Source organism: Corylus avellana, chromosome ca7 (assembly GCF_901000735.1).
Source record: "Corylus avellana chromosome ca7, CavTom2PMs-1.0".
Taxonomy (NCBI): domain Eukaryota; kingdom Viridiplantae; phylum Streptophyta; class Magnoliopsida; order Fagales; family Betulaceae; genus Corylus; species Corylus avellana.
The window spans coordinates 24,192,697-24,212,060 of record NC_081547.1 but is presented as its reverse complement, the minus strand read 5'-3'; the positions used below and the strand labels follow the sequence as shown (position 1 = coordinate 24,212,060).

The 19,364-nt window shown below is 39.0% G+C and overlaps 3 protein-coding genes across 3 annotated transcripts; all 3 read right to left on the bottom strand.

Annotated features, from left to right (window-relative positions):
- Positions 1-25: 25 nt before the first annotated feature.
- On the bottom strand, positions 26-1,184 carry LOC132188037 (NAC domain-containing protein 78-like). Its single transcript, XM_059602449.1, has 3 exons — positions 888-1,184; positions 515-792; positions 26-418 (listed from the first exon to the last, which is right to left on the bottom strand). Exons 1-3 carry the CDS (start codon positions 1,039-1,041, stop codon positions 26-28), a joined length of 825 nt encoding a protein of 274 aa, XP_059458432.1. The 5' UTR covers positions 1,042-1,184.
- A 1,027-nt stretch (positions 1,185-2,211) lies between these two features.
- Positions 2,212-5,794, bottom strand: LOC132187036 (NAC domain-containing protein 53-like). Its single transcript, XM_059601188.1, has 6 exons — positions 5,445-5,794; positions 5,069-5,346; positions 4,741-4,947; positions 3,240-3,743; positions 3,030-3,147; positions 2,212-2,843 (listed from the first exon to the last, which is right to left on the bottom strand). Exons 1-6 carry the CDS (start codon positions 5,608-5,610, stop codon positions 2,419-2,421), a joined length of 1,698 nt encoding a protein of 565 aa, XP_059457171.1. The 5' UTR covers positions 5,611-5,794; the 3' UTR covers positions 2,212-2,418.
- Positions 5,795-7,107: 1,313 nt separating this feature from the next.
- Positions 7,108-18,801, bottom strand: LOC132187037 (NAC domain containing protein 50-like). The gene is made up of 4 exons (XM_059601190.1): positions 18,469-18,801; positions 17,840-18,123; positions 17,138-17,452; positions 7,108-7,901 (listed from the first exon to the last, which is right to left on the bottom strand). The coding sequence occupies exons 1-4, from the start codon at positions 18,671-18,673 to the stop codon at positions 7,278-7,280; spliced, it is 1,428 nt and encodes a 475-aa protein (XP_059457173.1). The 5' UTR covers positions 18,674-18,801; the 3' UTR covers positions 7,108-7,277.
- Positions 18,802-19,364: the final 563 nt, after the last annotated feature.

Genomic DNA, 19,364 nt, shown 5'->3' with positions numbered 1-19,364 from the left:
AATCATAAGCACAAGTCAGTGTATTTCAAAAGTAAAACTTTACCTTCTGGGTGATGGGTGTTTGGTGAGAACTAGCGTTTTCAGTCCCTAAAAATTCAGAGGGATCAAAACCTTCAAAATTCATATCGGGAAGGTCATAATCTAAATTCAGGTACTGATCAGCCATTTCAAAATCTGCAGGATTTTCTTCCATGGGGTTCAAAAGATCATTAGCTTCAATATAAAAGCCATCATCTCTGACTGAGTTTGCATCCATCCCATTTTCCTCTGGGATAAAGTTCTGGTCATGATGCAGCTCTGAAGTTTCACCATCACCAACCGCCACTTCCTCAGTGGCAGCCTCTTCACCGAACGACGCCTCCTCATTCTTGGGCCCCGTCCTACTCTTCTGAGAAATCTTACATAGTACAAGCGAGTCCTGCTCGCAACCCAAAATAACATTAATTCCAATACCATCATCAACCAAAAATATCCAAAACACAACAACAAAATATCAGCTGAATCAGAATCTTACTAGGGCAATTCCATTCTTCTCCAATTCCTTGTCAACGAGGCGGTACTCGTGCATGACCCAAGGTGTAGGAACCCCATGGCCAGGTCGGCCGGTGTAAAAAGGGAGGATTTTCTTCATCATCACAGTGCGCGAGTTGTGGCGGACCTTGCGGTCCCTCCCTGTGGACTTCCAGAAACCCTTCTCTGTGGTCCGATTGAACCTCGGACTCTTCCCATATTTTCTGCCCAGTGCACTGAAGAAATACGACTCTTGGTCCCCCATCTTTAACGTCGATTTACCTATACCCAAAATCAACAACTACACGATCTTTAAACCTGCATACACACATACAGAAACACAGAGAGAGAGAGAGAGAGAAGGAGAAGAGGGTTACGTGTGAGGTCCCAGGGCTCGGACTTGTAGACATCGACGACGTCGATCGGTTTGAGAGGGTTGCCGGAGACCCAGTTCTTGAGGTAGTAGTGGAGTTCAAGATCGTTCGGTTGGAATCGGAAGCCGGGTGGAAGTGAGGCCAAGTAATGGTCCATAGCATTCGAATAGCAGCGATCGACGAGAGAATTGTGGTTTGGCTTTAGATTTGAAGGTATAGGAAAGAAGAGAAACTTCCTGGCAAAGGAAGTTGAAGCTCGGCCGTACCATCTAAAATATCTCTCTTACAACACAAGTTATACATCTCATACAAAATATTATACGTATAACATTAAATAAATAATATCAATGTCCTGTACGGGAAACCTGAAAAGGATTTTGTTTTGCTCATGAATTTCAGACAAACTGTTTATGAAGCTCAGGAACAGGAGATATTAATTGTTTTCCCTTCAATGTAAATCTTTTTACTGGATTTTTTTTTTTTTTTTTGCGCTCCTATACACGTTACTGCTCATCATTTAAATTCAAGCAAATCATTTTGTTTTATTGATTTAAATCGAATTGCAGAATTGTATTATATTTTTCTGTGTTTAAAGGTTGTTTATAGGTTTACTCAAACGGTTTTGATATGTAATTAATTATGCTAATACATTATACATTTCAAATGAAGGAATAGTTCTTGCTCTTGAATTAATTATGCTAATACATTTCAAATACCGTGTTTATATATTTGGAAATAAAATCCTCTCAATTTCACTTAAAACAGGGATAAGTCATCTTATTATCAGGAATTTATTTTTTATATTATTTAACCGTATACATAACGTCACCTTGATGAAAATGTTACTACATGCGTCCAACTCTGGGGGAAGTGAAATCATCTTATGTGAGGCTTATATGTATGAAAAAATAAAATTTTAAATCCTTTCAATTGGAAATATATATTGACAACGAGAATCATTAGCCAATCAAAACTAGAAAATATAGGATTGGCAGTCGGGATTTAGTATTTTATGATTAAACAATGAAGGACGGAGTTTCCATTACGCCATTAGATAAGAATAGGAAAGCGCCATCACCATTTTTATTTTCTTATGGGTGAGGCCTCACTCTAGTAAACTACTCTCACGAGTCACGTCCGCGTAGATATCACGCCACATCCTCCACAATACAATTCTCCAAAACACTTCCAAAAAAAAAACAATTCTTCAAAAGTAAAAATAAAAAATACAATTAAACCCCTTGAGATTTAATAGTCCTATTAATATTTTCGGAGTTTACAATTTTTTTTTAATCACATTGCATTAATCAAAAAAAAAAACTAGATGTCGTCAATAAAAGCTACAGCAAGTGTAAATGCGTTTCATTCATCCTCAAGAGATATGGGTCAATTCAACAGACAAAACCCTAAGCGCGTCTATAGCATCTACGAAGCAGTACAATGAGGACAAGAATGCAATCTGTGATCACACAAGCAAATAAATATCTACTTTCTACACAATCACCCTGTCAAAGATAATTTATCTTAATAATCTTTAATGGCATTTAATTTTGGCCTTGTAGATGCAGCTTGCCATTTTGAAGCTCAGAGAAAGAACTAAGACCCAAAAGAACATTAAGAAGAACCAGCCCCGTGAAACTACAGATGCTGTCTTGCCGGTGTCGAAGCCAGCCATTGGCAGCGAAGTGGCAGCATTCATGTCGCCTTGTGACAACGTGAATGGTAGGATGAGATTGACATCAACATTCTTGCCAAGCATCGGGTCCATTCCATTGCCAGTTAAAGTCATGTTTCTTATCCTGACCATACCAGCAATGACATGAACAGAGCTGGAAGACTGTGCTGCAGTGTTTAACCGAAGAGCTGCTTCTTTTGCAGGGAACTCTGAAGCAAATGCGGGAGGAGCAGGGATGCTGCCCAACATGTCACTGGCTTGTTTGATGAATGGATTCTTAATATCTGCACCATAAATCCAACATCCAAATAAGTGGGGGAAACAAGACAAAAGTGCATACAAGCCTCAGGGGATTATTGATTTAAGTATCTGCTTCAAATTTTCTCTCTTTACGTACACCACATAGAAATACCAAAAAATTAAGTTACTAGAGGAGTTGCAATACTCGGTCTAATTGAGATAAATTCTACCTGATTTATATATTATGCCCTCTGGCTTTTGCTTTGAAGATGATGCATCATTGCTGCCATGTGCCTCTGCCAGATGTAGACTTTCCGTGGACACTTGGTCAGTTCCTCCATTCTCAAGCTGTTATAGAGTAATAAAGTTCATGAAAAGCTGCAATGCAAAATCCCAAATCACAAGTGCAAGCGAGTCTATTTCAAAAGCAAAACTTTTACCTTCTGAGTGAGTGGTGGTTGATCAGAAACTGGATTTTCAGTCCCCATAATTTCAGAGGGATCAAAACACATATACTGCAAGTTGTCATCATCTGCATTGAAGAATGTCAGATATTCATCAAGCATGTCAAAACCTGCAGGATCTGCCTCCACGGGGTTTGAAAGATCATTAGATTCAAGGTATAATCCATCACCCAATGGATGATTATCAGTAGCATTCAAGTAGGGCTCATCAACCGAATAATTGAGTTTTGCAGAATCCATGCCATTGCTTGGTTCAACAAAATATTCATCTTTGACTAGTTTTGTATCCATCCCATATTGCTCTGGTATATGAACCAACTCCTGGTCATGACGTAACTCAGAAGTTTCACCAAAGCCTATGACAGGCTTTTGATAATCTTCAATGAACTCCCCATAATTCTCAACATGGTTGCTGGTATCCCCATAATAGAAGTTCAATGAAGGGGGAGTAGTTTCAAATGGAATGCTTATCTCAAGATCCTGGAAAAGTAAAACATGTTTCAAAAATTAAGAGAATTCAGGTTATCTGAATTAATCAAGAACAAAAAAAATTAGATAAGACAAGGAGAGAAAAGGTGCAATAAGTATGACACTGTATAGACATCCTAATACCACTATGATGCTCGACATACTTGCATTAAGGTATATCCATCATCAGGTTGAAGTCATATACTTGTATTAAAACTCAAAACATAAGTCAACTCGAATAAAAATATTGCAACTTTTGGAGGGAGGTAAAAAACCCATTGTCACGACAATCTGGAACATAAAGCTAAAAGAAATTCTGACTGCAACTATTCTACCTTAGATACCAAAACAAAAACAAAATTAGATCAGTTTCCTAAAAGTAGATAGATATTTTACCATCTAGAGATTTCTCTTTTGATTCTAAGTAGATGCATTTTACCATCTAGAAATTTCTCTTTTAATTTGAAGTAGATGCATCAGCATTTTTTTCCAAAACTTTATAAACTCAAGACAGAAATCAATACAAACTTGAAGAAAATTTTAAAATATAATTTTCACAATCTTGGGGTTAACTTAAACAAAAGATACTCCAGGAGTTTGAGGACAAGATAATTTCTTCTATGGAAGTCTCATCCTTCGAAAAAGAAATTCCATTATTGGAGCTCATATAGAAATTTAGAACGTAGCTAAATCATCCAGAACTCCTCTTCATATTTTAAGACCCATTTCAAATAATGGGCACCATAAAAGGTTTGTCCTTATAGCTTTCCCTAAAAACAGCGAAGGGAGCTCCAAAACTCAGCATTCTCATTTTGCTCCTAAAAGAACTTCACTTCGCACTCACTTTACACGCCTAACTAAAAGCTCCAACTAACTCCCTCGTCCCTATAATTTCTTGTGACCAATATATTCAAATTTGACAGCAAATTAACTAGAATCATTAATTAATCACATCACACCGCACAACAATTCTTTTAAAAAGAATTCAAGAACCAAACAGAGCACAAACCTGGTCAAGGTCCGCTGTTTCAACATATGCATCATCACCAGTCACCACTTCATCAACCGCTTCGTCAACCGCAGCCTCTTCACCCGTTAAGAAAGCTGACACATCCTCCTCCTCCCATTCTTCCTCAATGAGTGGCGCCCCATACTGCTCACCATTCTTGGGCCCCGTCCCACTCTTCTGAAAAATCCTACACAGCACAAACGCATCCTGCTCCCAACCAAAACGACATTAATTCCGAAACCCATAATCAACAAGAGTCTCCAAAAACACAAATTAAACTCTTAAGAAAGAAACAACAACAAAAATCAGAGTTGAATCACAATCTTACTATAACAATTCCGGCTTTCTCCAATTCCTCGTCGACAAGGCGGTACTCATGCATGACCCAATTGGTACGAGCGCCCCGGGGGGCCCGGCCCTTGTGATAAACGAGGGTCTTTTTCATCCCCACGGTGCGCGAGTAGTGGTGCACCGCGCGATCCTTCCCAGTCGTCTTCCAATAGCCCATCTCTGTTGCCCGATTGGTCCTCGAACTATTCCCATACTTCCTGTCCAACGCACTGAAAAAATACCACTCCAAATCCCTGCTCTTCAGCTTGGATTTGCCTAATCCCAACCACAACCCGCGAAAAACAACAAAAACTCAGCCTTTAAGCCTAAATAATACACACGTATAGCAATGTAGAAAATGAGAGAGGTTTTACTTGGGAGGTCCCAGGGCTCGCACTTGTAGATGTCAACAACGGAGATGGGGTCCAATCGGAAAGGCTTGCCGGCGATCTTACGCTTGAGGTAGAAGCGAACGAGTTCTTCATCTGTCGGGTGGAATCGGAACCCGGGAGCGAGTGATGTTGCAGAGTCACGGCCCATAGAATTCGAATCGTACTCGTCGATGTGGGGATTAGGATTAGGATTCAATTCCAACAGAAATGATCGATTAGGGTTAGGGTTTCAGACGATTGAAAGCAAGAGAGAGAGAGAGAGAGGGGAGAGAAGGAAGAGCCTTTCTTGCACAAGAAGTTCGGTAACATCTGAAGATGCAATTAACTCCCGAGACGAAAAAAGTATTTATAGCCTCGAGGTATTTCGGCGAAAGTGGTGTAGGAGGCTTTAGTGTTACCGCGCCAGTGATGGCATTAAATGTCACCCGCGGGGACACTAGCTTATGTGGACGCAGCGGGACCAGTCTTCTGGTTCTAGAATAATCCGCTACTGTGCAGGTGGGTGACGTAATCACATCCGTCAAGTAAGATTCTGAGGGAAAATGAGGTTTATCGGTTGTCCTGTTCTGCAACTGGATTTTGTTTGATTGAAAATCGTTCTCAGTTTTTAGACACATTGGATTGGACATTGTTTTCTTCCTCTATTTTAATTGATTTAACTAAGAACTTTGATATTTTTCTTCTCATATTTATAGGAAATAGATGAGCAATTTATTTGAGAGAAAGTAATTTATTGTGTTTGATAAACTCTCTTGGTGTAAATTGATGTGAAATAAAACGTTGACTTTTGTAAGAGAAAAGTGAAAAACGTAATTTTGAAAAGACGTTGATTTTGTTTTAAAGAAATAAAAATAAGAGACGAGAAAAAGAGAAGGGGTTGTCGACTCTTCAAATGACGGAATTATTGTTGAGAAATAAAATGAGTATATATAAGCTAGAGTTGGATGATAATCAGTACAATAATGAACTAGAGAAGATTATAGATGGAAATCAAATTGTTGAAAAAGTATGCAAACAAGTAGGTTTTGGTGTGTCAAAGAAAAGCTATAGACCTAGAGATGATGGAAAAGTTAAAAGGTACTTCACCCTTGCATGTATTCTTTGAGGCATTATACTCCCCTTCATACTAAACCCTAAACACTTAAAAATAAAGAGCATTACACTCCCCACCAAAGATATCAATCAAACCCATGCCCGTACCTAATGCAAATGTCTTTGGTCGTATGGGTACATGTTAGGGGCAGCTCAATATTTGTGTGTTTGCTATAGTTGTGCAACTAGTGATAAAGACTCATATTAAGAATGCAGATTATGTCCAATATTTTGTATTATGTACCGAGTTTACAAGTCATGTCAAGTCATAAGTATAATACTATATAAGTCAATCATAATATGATTCATTTAATTAAACGGGCGAATCCCTTAATCTCAACCTATTAATTTTGTATTAAGTTCTTATTAAGTTTACGAATCATGTAAAAAATTAACAGTCCTGCTGTCAAACACTTTAAGCGGTTAGGAGCAAAAGTGATACATATCCGGTTCCTTTATGTGAACCTTGGTTTAAGTTTTTTTTTTTTGGAAAAAAAAAAAAAAAAAAAAAAAAGGTATAAGGAATTTACCTAATTTTGATAACGAAGGATCAAAAGCCTAAAACGATACATCATTGACCAGTTTGATATTCTTACAACAAAGTTCAACATACTTAACCTAGAAACGAATACAATCTCAAATCAACAGATTTGAGAGAACAAGCTCCATCAAAGACAGGAGATTCATACAAGGCAAAGAACAAAAAAAGGGGCAAGATTACATTCACTCGACATCTTGGACACTCCTCTTCAAATCCTCATTTTCCTTGTTCCTCTTCAAATCCTCATTTTCCTTGTTCAGATGATCAATTCGAGACTGAAGAATAGTAATCATGGCTTGGGCACTCATCATTTCAAACTTCAAGGTCTCCCTCTCTACTGAAATTTTATGGATCTCACTTTGCAAATCTTTTATGAATTTCAAGCAGCTAGGAGGCAGAGGTGAATCAAGATTAGCAGAATCAAATGCAGGAGTAACTGAAAGACTATCTTTGGGTTCAATAGATTGTAATAGAGAATATTCCACCAGTGCAGAGAGAAAATTTCTTGTTTTTGCTGTGGTGGTGGAGGTTGTCGTCGTTGTCAATGTTGTTGCAGCGGTTGTCGTTGTAGATGAGCAATGATCCTGACTCGTCCTAGTTGAAGTCTCTGAAGCATTTGATTGGTTAGGGTTTACTTCTTGCGGACGCCTTCTTTTATATCTCATTAGTAGGGAGGGTCTTTGAAAAGCCATGCCCGGTGAAAGATAATCATCCATTCTCTCACTCTTGCAGACAACCGAAGCATTTTGAGTCTCTCTCAGAATTTCACTAGCTCTAAGAACAGCCTCGTTACTGGACGGAGTATCCTGAAATGAACAACCGAAATTGGAAAGTAATTATCAGATACAAGAAGGCTTCAGCATACGAGTATATGAGCTACATAATACATGGATAAAGGAATCAAAGATAATGACTACACACACATATATGTAAGAAGAGTAATCAACCAATATCTTTTTCTTTTGACAAGTAATTTTTTGTCTCCAAGAGGAGGGAAAAGAAGAGATTCGAACTAGTAATTTATACTTCATGAAGTGCGGTTCTTAGCCAATTGAACTACTCCTTGATGACAACAACTAATATTGATAATGGAATAAACAAATTAAGCAGATAACAACGTATCAAACGAATTAACTTTGCATGTAGACAACACAGACACATCCTGCTGTTTCAACCATAGTTCTTTAATCATGAGAACACATCAAGCATTGACTTTATGAGCATCAAACTCAGGTCTCAAACACCATATGAAACTATCGAGTTAACTTGGAGAAAACATATTTCAGCTCTCCATAAATATAGACCTACCTTGTTCCATTTCTTACAATACTACCAACGCCTCCAACAATCCAAGATTTTATTTTAGGTTCTTGAAATAAACCATTGGTCTTCTGTCTTTCTCTTTAGGATAAGTAATATGCTAAAAAAAAAAAAACACCAAGGGTGCATAACACACTGGTAGTATACAAATGGGATCACCCAAAAAAAATAAATAAATAAAGAGGAAAAAAAAAAAAATCTCGATGCCTAAATTTAAGGATATCAAGAAAATTCAAGAAAGAGCTTGACAAGAAGAATCAAGAATGGACTGACATTATTAAAATGCTCTCTCCCTCTCTAAGCTCACCCGTCTCTCTCCTCTGGATTGACTCTCCAAGGGCACATTTGGTGAGAGTGAAGGGATATTTGTTTGGTTCTAACTCTTCTATAGAGAGGGGAGCAGAAAAGTTTCAAACTTTAGTTAGAGTAACTCTAACCATTCGAGGGTTGAGGTGCTTAGAGGCTGGGAGTTTCCCAATTAGGCAAAGGTTTCATGGTTATGGTTTATCAACAGGTAGAGTTTCTAGTAGGGAAGAGGAGTCATCCCAACCTAAGGCTTCTGTTTGTATTATCAGGTTTTGGAGTTCTTGGAGGGAGGAATCCATGAGAACAAGGTTAAGATGACGGGGGGAGAAGAGAGAGTTAGAGAGCAAGGGCGCCAGGAAAAAGAAGACAGGGAGCTATGTTTGGGTGATTTTAATGTTATTCTTGATCAATCTGAAAAGCGCTGGGTGGTAGACCTTTTTCTAATTCCTCTAATGATGATGTGTTTCGATCTTTTATGGATCAATTTGGTATGACTTACCTTGGCTTCACTGGTAACCCTTTCGCCTGGTCCAACCATAGGCAAGGTAAAACACCCTATCAAGGAGAGACTTGACAGGGGCCTAGCCTCTAGTCAATGGATTCACCTCTTTCCTGCCTTCTTTCTGCTTCATATTCTTGCTCATGCCTCGGACCACAACCCCATCCTTTTAAGCACCTCCAACTTATGCTTACTCCCTGTCCAGTAAGCTTAAACTCACTAAATCTGCCCTCAAACTCTGGAACACTCACCACCTTGGCCACAACCATAAGACGATAGACACACTTCTCCTCAAAATTGATCAAGCCCAGAAAGCCCCTCATACTCCCCACTCTTTTCTCTATTGAACTCCATCTCAAGCAGCTCTATCAAGGAAGAGCTTCTCTGGATGAATGTCCAAGAAAACATGGGTAACCTGCAAGGATTAGAATACTAGATTCTTTCACACCTCCACCCTGATTATGCGGCACAATGTTGTTGATCTACTCAGGACTTCCTCTGGGTCTTGGATCTCTGATAGACCAGCCATAGGAAGTTGTTTGTGAACCACTTCCAAAACCTGTTCTGTTCCCTCTGTTCCCCCCTTCCGAAGATCTTCTTAACCTCTTTGACAGCTCTGTCTCCCTTGAGGAGAATGAAGCTCTCAGGGCAATCCCCACTGAACAAGAGATCTTCAAAGTCCTTTCCAGTCTTGGCTCCACTAAAGCCCCTGGCCCTGATGGGTTCACAACTCTCTTTTACAAATGTTGTCCTTCATAGCATTTGAGACTTCTTCAAGAGACACAATCTCTTAAAAGAAGAGAATCACACCTTCATAGCTCTTGTCCCCAAACAGCTTGGCCCATTCTATGTAAACCACTTCAGACCTATTAGCCTCTGCAACATCATTTATAAGATCATCTCCAAGATTCTAGCCAACCGGTTAAAGCCCTGCTCCATAACATCATCTCCCTCTTCCAGTCTGCTTTTTTTCCTACCAGAAATATTCAAGACAACTCTATTTTGGCCCGTGAACTCCTCCACTCCCTTAAATCCAAAAAAGGGAGAGGAGGCCTTATGGCTCTCAAAATAGACATCAAGAAAGCCCTTGATAGGATAGAATGGGAATTTCTCCTTGCCATTATGGCCAAGTTGGGGTTCCGCCCCAGCTGGACAAATTGGGTTTGTATCTGCATCACTTTTACCTCCTCCATACTAATAAATGGCAGCCCCTTTGACCTCTCCCCTTTCCTTTTCATTCATAACACTGAATCCTCTCAAGGCTGTTTTTGAGGGAAGAATCCCTTGGCCTCCTCAAGGGTATCAAAATGGCCAGAAACTGCTCATAGCCCACCTCCTCTTTGCTGATGATCTTATGATTTTTGCAAAAGCTACCTCCTCTGAGGCTGCCACCAACAAAAACTGTTTGGACACTTCTTGCAACTGGTCTGTGCAAGCCATTGACACCAATAAATCCTCCATTCTCTTTAACAACTGGTCTGTGCAGCCGTGCACCCCCCAACAAAGCCCTAAATACCTGGGCCTCCCTATCCTTTTCCACAAGTCCAAAAAGGCTGCATTCCAAGATATCCTGGACAAGGTTTTGGGCAAAGGGGATGGCTGTGGAGGGAAAAAATCCTTTCACAAGCTAGGACTGTCCTCATCAAAGCAGTTGCTTCAGACATTCACTCTTATGCCATGAGCACTTTCCTGCTTCCCTCCAACCTCGGCAACAAGCTCGACTAAATTTTCAAAGATTTCTGGTGGGGGTTTTGGAAAACCAGGAATCTTACTCTCAAGTCTTGGAGCTCAGTGTGTCTTCCCCGCCCTCAAGGTGCCCTAGGCTTTAGGCAAATGAGGAATGTGAATATGGCTCTCATTGCTAAGCTTGGCTGGAAAATCCTGTCAAATTTTGACTGTCTTCGGGTCAAACAGCTTCAAGATAAGTAGTTCAAACATGGTAGTTTTCTCTCCTCTCCTCCTACTAACTCTGTTGCTTGGCTTTGGATGGTATTTTGCAGACTAAGGCATTAATCTCTGCTGGAACTTATCATCTTGCTCGCCCCTCTTCCCATCTCCCCATCCGAACTACCCAAATGGATCCCAACCATCCCCTCCTTTAAACCCTCCCCAAAGTTTCCCAGAAACAATGACCTCCCCTCTCTTAGCATTTCTGATCCCATAAATCCCAACACCTTAGCCTAGAGAACCCCATCAACTCCCTTTTTGACCTTGCTAGTGCAAAGGAAATTCTGAAAATCCGCAAACCTCCAAACCCTTTCCTCTGGACCCCCTCCCACTAACTGCCTATCTTTGCAAAATCAACAACCAAACTTCCTCATCTTGGGAAGTTAGGAAGGTAATTGTGCAAACTTCTGCGCCCATAATGCAGCGCATTGGGCCGCAACTAGAAATCATTCCGGCAACATTCCCATCATACCCCCCCCCCCCTCCCCCTCCCCTCTTTAAGAAATGTCAAACTTAATTTCCTTCACTGACTTCTTTAGACCTCAAAAGCCCTCTTATTTCTTTCTAGGCAAAAGGTAATCTACATTTTCCCCACTCTTCTTGCACAAGCAACACCAATCTACCACTATGAGATTCCACTTCCTTAAGTTATCTTTAAAGCAGCCAACAAGGCAAAGAAAGCTTCTCAAGGCAACCTTATTTCGCCAAATACTCCTCCAAAGGAAAGGAGTACTGTCAGGGGGAGTTAGGACCTTATAAAATGATCTGACGTCAACCAACCCTTTTTTGAAAGGGGTCCAATAGAGCTTGTCTTTCCTACCCCGTCTTAGACTAATGGAATACAACAAATTGAAGAACGAGGTGATGAAATCTACCTCTCAATAATGTGCCACTCTAATAAAATTAATGTTCTGCTATTAAGGGTCACTAGAAAGTTGCAAATGATCTACCGCAAAAGCATCCTTAAAGCAAGCAATACTGTATAACTCTAGAAAAACTACCTTAAGGGTCTGATCCTCACACCAAATGTTGTGCCAAAATCTAATCCTGAAACCATCACCCACCTCAAAACTAGTAAATCTAGATAACTCCCCCAACCCATTTTGATGTTTTTCTAGAGACCAACCTCATGCAACCAAATAACGTTATTAGAACTCTACCCGCCCTATGAGCTGCCATATTTGGAATCCACAACCACTCTCCACAAAGCATCTCTCTCATATGCATAGTGCCATAACTGTTTCCCTAAGAAGGCTCGGTTAAACAAAAGTAAATTTTAGACCCTCAACCCCCCTAAAAAATCAGAGAATAGACCTTGGTCCAACTTACCAAATGAAATATCACCACCAACACCACACCACAAGAATCAAAAGAAAGATCATCCAGATTAGGCCGCCAACTGAACTGTTTAGTATACAAATTATTATAGAACTGCACAATATTTTCACTAATCTCAAAATGATCTGTAGAAACGGCACCATTAACCATCAAAGATTCAGCAGAATTATTCCTTTTATTTGAGTTGGCTACTTGATAGAAAAACTGTGCCCTTGTCACCCTCTCTTAGCCACAACGCCCTCAATTTCTGTCTCCAACTCACCCCCTCCATAAGAGTAAACCTCTCCAAGTGACTGATAGATTTAGCCTTCTTCATTTTCTCCTTGTCACATGAAGCTCTCCTTTCTTCCAAAATATCAAAATCTTCTAATGCTCAGCTGCAGCATCTTCAAAGTTTTTTATTTTTATTTTTTATGAATGATTACTTTATCCATTAACAACTAAACAATTGCAACCACACAGCCGAACCAGCTGAGAACCAGACACTACACATAATATCCAACACCAACTACTCAACCAAAAGCCTTCCAACCCAGGCAAACAAAAACGCACCTGCATAACATCAAGCAAACAACCACCAGCAGAAGCTACTTAAACAAAATACAGAACCCAAACAAAACTACAAACAACATTTTAAACAACTGTCGATCAGAATAGCAGCTCCTCTGAAAGATTTCATTTGCAGCAAAGAAGCAAGTTTTCCTCATTCCTTTCGAACTTCCTCACTCCTAGGATTCTGGTACGCACCTCCAAGTAGATATTCCTCAAGATCTGCTCCTCTGTTTTTTGGTGACTTCCATGCTTAATTTCATTAGTTTTTCCAGAGATTATAGACAGTCTCACCCATAGCCAACCTGCATATATTAGCTAACAAGGATTTCTTGCGCCAAACAAACACTCCCAACCTCACCACACCATCCCAAACAATTGGAGGATTATCAATATTGTACCGGTACATAACATTCTTCCAGATTCTGGCATCTTCAAGTTTTATTCTTTGCCTCAAATGATATGTACAAATCAGTTGATGTTAAAGCTTTAGCATCAACATCTGATTCTGCATTTAGTTGGGAGGAGAAACCTGTTCAATCAATAATAAAAAAATAAAAAAATAAAAAAGCAAATAAAGTAATCCTATAAGGGCATTGTTATTCAATGGATAACTACCAGATGAGGTAATCTGTGCAACATGCGGCAATAGGTATCTCAATTTTAAACCCAAAAAAAAAAAAAGGAGATTAAGGAAACATTCCGAGAGAAACAACAGGTTGCTAGAGTCCCTACTTCATGGAGGAAGATGTAGATCATATAACCCATCCAAAAGAAGCTTTTTCTGTCTCTCTAAGTTGCTAAACACCTTCTTGTTCCATACTTTTAAATCAGTTTTCATAGCCTTTAGTTTGCAAGCCAAAATAAAATTCGGAGAACCTTGAAAGTGGTAAGAAGTCCACTATTGTTTCACCCTTTTCATGAAACCCTCTCATTTCAACCACATATTCTCAAAGTTAGAGTACCTTTTCCCTCCATGAAAGTTTCCGCAATCAAGATGAACGGAGAAATTATTTAAGCAAAGTCTTTGCAGCCTCATCTGAGACACTTCAAGAAACTGGGTCTCCCAACCAGGGGAGACTAGAAATCCGTCTATTTTAGACCAAGAGATGGGTAATGATTGTTCACCACCTACAAGTGAAATATCTATGAGACCCTGGTAAACAATGAAATGTGAAAACTCCACCATAACTAGACAAATAATGGGCTTCACCCAATCTCTCACTAGAAAAATGAGTGGCATTAAAATCTCCCTGATGCATCATGGCAAATCCCATCAACTACGCAAACCAGCCAACTTGCCCCATAAAAATCTTCCATCACAATCATAATTAGGACCATAAACCCCCACAAAAGCCCATTTAAATTGATTTTCAACATTTCTGAAGGAACAAGCTATAGTAAACTCCCCCATACACTTTCTGATTTTTCCACCCACCCTCCTCTCCTACATAAGCAAAATCCCACCGAACACCCCTTTAGAATCTAAACAACACCAATCAACGTATTGAGGACTATGCACAAGATTGCAAGAGATGCTCCAATTTAGTTTTTTTTTTTTTTAAAAAAAAAAAAAGTAATTGAAATATCATTAAAAACACTCCAATTTAGTTTCTTGAAAACAAACATCCGCCTCCTTTCTCCAAGTAAATTATGAACCCTCAAGCACTTGTCCACCTTGTTCAGCCCTCTCACATTCCAAGATAACAACTTAGGTTTCATAAAGTACTGGAATAGCCCTCCCCTTCACTCTACCTCAGCTAGAACTTCCACCCTTAGAATCATAGTTAACAGAAGAAGCCAATCATTTTAATTCTTTTTCCCTTTATTCACTGATTTGGAATTGGAAGCCAACTTAATAAGCAAGCACCTACGGGAACTATCATAATGTAATACATAGGATATCCAATATAAACCCAATTTGCAAATAAGGTGTAAACATGCTTTACTAAATGTACTGCAACTCCACTCTCCATTTCTCGAGTTCAGCGATAACATATGAGCAAAAATATTGTGAGACAAAGATATCATATCTAAATTAGACCATTTAGTTAAACAAGCAAACAAAATACCCGAACTACTCACCTGGATCATGTCATTAGGTGCGTCACTTAACAGGTTCATTATAATATAGACAAGTCTCATTTGAGCGCTTTTTTTTTTATAAGAAGTCTGACTTTAACACTTACAGCTAGCTGGTGTAAATTGGCTTGGTTTCACTTCCATGTTGTAAGAAAAAGCATCTGAGGATTTCACAAACCAGCAAGCACATGATCTAGAAGTTAAAAACCAAATTTAACTGAAGACAAGTTTACAGTTTTACCTCATTAAACATTTGAGGTATACCCCTTTTAAACCATACTTTCCATATATTATTTTCAACTATTACTTAAATAATGTGCTTTACATCTTGTTTTTAAACAAGGTCTCCAAAGGTTGTACCATTTACCAGCCTCTTAACTGGTACAATCCAAGCACATGAACGCTGCCAACAAATTATCTTCGCAAAAAATCTTGAATGCCCACCATTTATGTCTACTTAAGGAATCAAAAAGACCAGCATTGCATCTCAGAACTCTCAAAAGTCCTCTATCATGGATGTGAAGGCACTATGAACAACAAAATTAGACAGCCATATGCATCATATCTGAACCAAATTCGTTCTTAACATTCAACTTCTTTCCAAATCCCACCACTTTTTCCTCTCTAACAAGTTTTTCAAATTACTTCAAAATATAGTGCTCTATATCATGAAACTCAAAGAGATCCAAAATCCAACTGAAGTGTCCTCATGCTGCCTCTCAAAGAGCCTCTTGAAAGAACTCACCTCTACTTCTAACTTCCCTCAGCACCTTCCTCAAGACCTCTATTATTATTTTATCAAAAATAAAACTAGATATTCTGTGCACATTTTCCATCCAATGAGAATTCTCCAGCTCTTAAAGCTCTTGCCTTCGCTTCCAGCTGATCGCCAACTCTACCAACCTATGAACTTACCTTGTAACATAGTTTGTCCTCCTTAGATCAGACACCCAGAATCCCTACTATTCCTCTCCAACACACAGATAATCTTCAGAAAAACCTCTATCCTCCTGTATTTTTTTCTGATTCACCTTCTAACTTTCCCTCGGAGCTTTTAACTACTTTGCAGATGTAAATATCCCAGAAGAAACTCCACCACCTTTCAGTTGAACCCATGAAAACATCAACCTCAGCCCACAGTCTCAGAACAAGTTTTCTCTTGGGAAAAATGCGCTCAATCCATTGCCTGTTGCTCCAACTTAGGAGTAGGGTGAAACTCCAGCGCCTTTCAGTTGAACCCATGAAAACATCAACGTCAGCCCACATAGTCTCAGAACAAGTTTTCTCCAATGCCTATTAAGCCATAATCCTAGCAGGAAAGAAGCAGTATCACAGATATACTGGACAATAAAGATTATATGCATCCAATTAGGCATTACACCATTTGACCAATGTAATGCGAAGAAGCACCGTGACGGGTGACCCTCCCTCTTAAATAATTTTAAGGAAAATGACAAAACAGCATGATTTCCAATCTCACAATGTTGTTTCCAATTTGTAACCAGATCTTTAACACACAAAAGATAGCAAATGGAGAAAAATAAGAAGAAGCTTCTTGTGTCTCCCATCAATTTAGCTATAAGCTAGAATAATGACCAGGATGGGAAAAATTTGTAAGTGATTCATCAATTCAGTCAACACAACCAATCAAGAAATTAAAACTCTTATTGTTAAGCATGTGAAACACATCTTGTTTGGGTGATTATCGGAAAGAGGTACTTATACCTCATTTAATCAATTGAAGTACAGGAAGAAACCTTAGAAATAATAAACCATCCAATATGCCTAAAAACTGAGGATATTAATTGCTTTTCCCCCAATGCAATTCAATAAAAATCTTGGTATGCAGTTGACCACCTGTTTGGCTGCCTGCATGTTACTCATGCTGTTATCACTCAATATTTTTGCAACTATAATGTGACACATTTCAGCATCTATAATTCAAAACTTCAACAAAGACATTGGTAAACAAATAAAAGAACCATATCAGAAAAAGCAAACCTGCTCAATATTATTCCCTTCAACAAATGAATCCTGACGGTTCTCGACACATTCGCCACAAATATTCTCGACATATGGACAATGGCCATTCTGTTCAACAAATGCACCATGGCTGGCTTCTTTAGCACATGCATCATGGCCAGTGTCTTCATCGCATGCATCATGACCAGCTACCACTTCATTCCCAGCGTCTTCCCCCATAAACAAAGTTGGTGCACCATCATCCCATTCCTCCTCAATAAAAGGTGCATATCGGTGGCTATTCGGTGGTCCTATATTATTCTTATGAAATACTCTACACAGCACATACGCATCCTTCTCCACCCAAACAAGAACTCAAAACATACGTTAGAATTAAAGCCGTAACCATAATAATGATGATAATAATAATATCAATATGTTTCCAATTAGCAAAACAAAAAAAAACACTTTCTAGTCACTGAGAAAAATGTAGGAAATGAACAACTTTGAACTTCCAAATTGAGATTATCACTTCTTGGGGAACCAAAATTAACTAGCTCTTCCAGTTTACTAACATCAACTAAATGTCCCAAGAGTTGTGAGTTTTTCATACAGTCAAGCCAAACCGCATAATCCATAAATGTTCCAAATCCCCATTTCATAAAATTTTTTCCAGCAACTAAACAAAGGCATAAAAATACATAAAACCATTAACCACAATTTTTCCACAGCCTTTCTTACCTGTGTGACTCCCATCCGAGCTTTCTCCAATTCTTCATCAACAAGCCTGTACTCATGCATGACCCAATTGGTTCTTACCCCATCCGGGGCTCGCCCACTATGAAAAACCAACGTTTTCTTCAGCCCCACTGTCCTAGATTCGTGGCGGACATGCCGGTCGTTCCCGGTCGCCTTCCAGTACCCTTTGTTTGTAGCCCTGTTCATTCTCGCCCCATTGCCATACTTCTTGTCCAATGCACTAAAAAAGTACCACTCTTGGTCCCTGGTCTTCAACCCCGACTTATCTAAACACCCATTTTAAAAAATTAAACAAAAAGCATCAAATAAAAACCCATTGAAGGGGAAAAAAGTTGCAGCCTAGAAAAATATAAGCAACAATTACAACCAAACCAAAGATACAACCACTGACAACCTGTCAAAAGATTATCAATACCCAAAGAAGAAAACACATCAACGTAAAGGAAAAGGAGCACCAATAACATGTAAACGAGAAAAACCCATGAACAAAAACCACGATTTAAAAACCTATAGATAGCTTCCCAGTAAAGAAATGACCATATTATACACGTACATACCATTTGGTGAATATATTTACAAGTAAATCAGGAGATAAAGAGAGAAGGGGTTACCTGCGAGGTCCCAAGGCTCGCTTTTGTAGATGTCGACCTCAGAGATGGCATTGATTCGGAAGGGTTTGCCGCAGACCTTGCGCTTAAGGTAGTATATGACCAACTCCTCGTCTGTGGGGTGGAACCTGAACCCAGGTGCCAGCGCCGTCGGCGCTGTTGCTGCTGGCGCTGGCACAGCCGGCGTGTCACGGCCCATTGCAGACATTTTCTGTTGGAAGCGGAGGCTAGGGTTTTGGGGAGTTGGGAGGGATGAGAAGATGGGGCTTTCGCCTTTGAGTAAGGCTGAAGGAACAACGAAGGGGTACCTTCGATTACAAGGCACAATTGCGATTTTCCTTTGGTGGTTTTTTTTCTTTTTTCTTTTTTTTTTTCCTTTTCTTTTTTGGGGGGTTTTTTGTCTGTTGTGTTTTAAATTTGTGGACGTTTTGAGCCTTTGAAATGCTTAAATTTGGAAATTTTTTATTTTTTTTTGTTATTAAAGAAAATGTAAGCAAGCTAGCAACTTTCAAGATGAAAAACAAAAATTGATAAGAGAGATATGGTAAGAAAATTATGTTGGTTTTTGTTTAAGAAAACAATTTACTTTTAAATGATTTATTTGAAAACGATCCCAATAGCAAAGCCGATGCGATGATCGGCAAGATGCCCTATCTCTTACTAAATATTTTATGAGTATAAATCCGCGTTGTTTGTTAAAATTTTATTTTACCAAAAAAAAAAAAAAAAGGAAGCCATTTTTAAGAGCATTCTCAAACGATTACAAAATCATTTTGAAAATATATGATTACGATTTCAATTACTTTTTTAAATGGGTTTGTATATGTGTTAAATTTCTTGTTTTTCAAAGATAAAAATATCTTATAACAAACGACTTTCATGTTTGTTAGCTAGTAAAA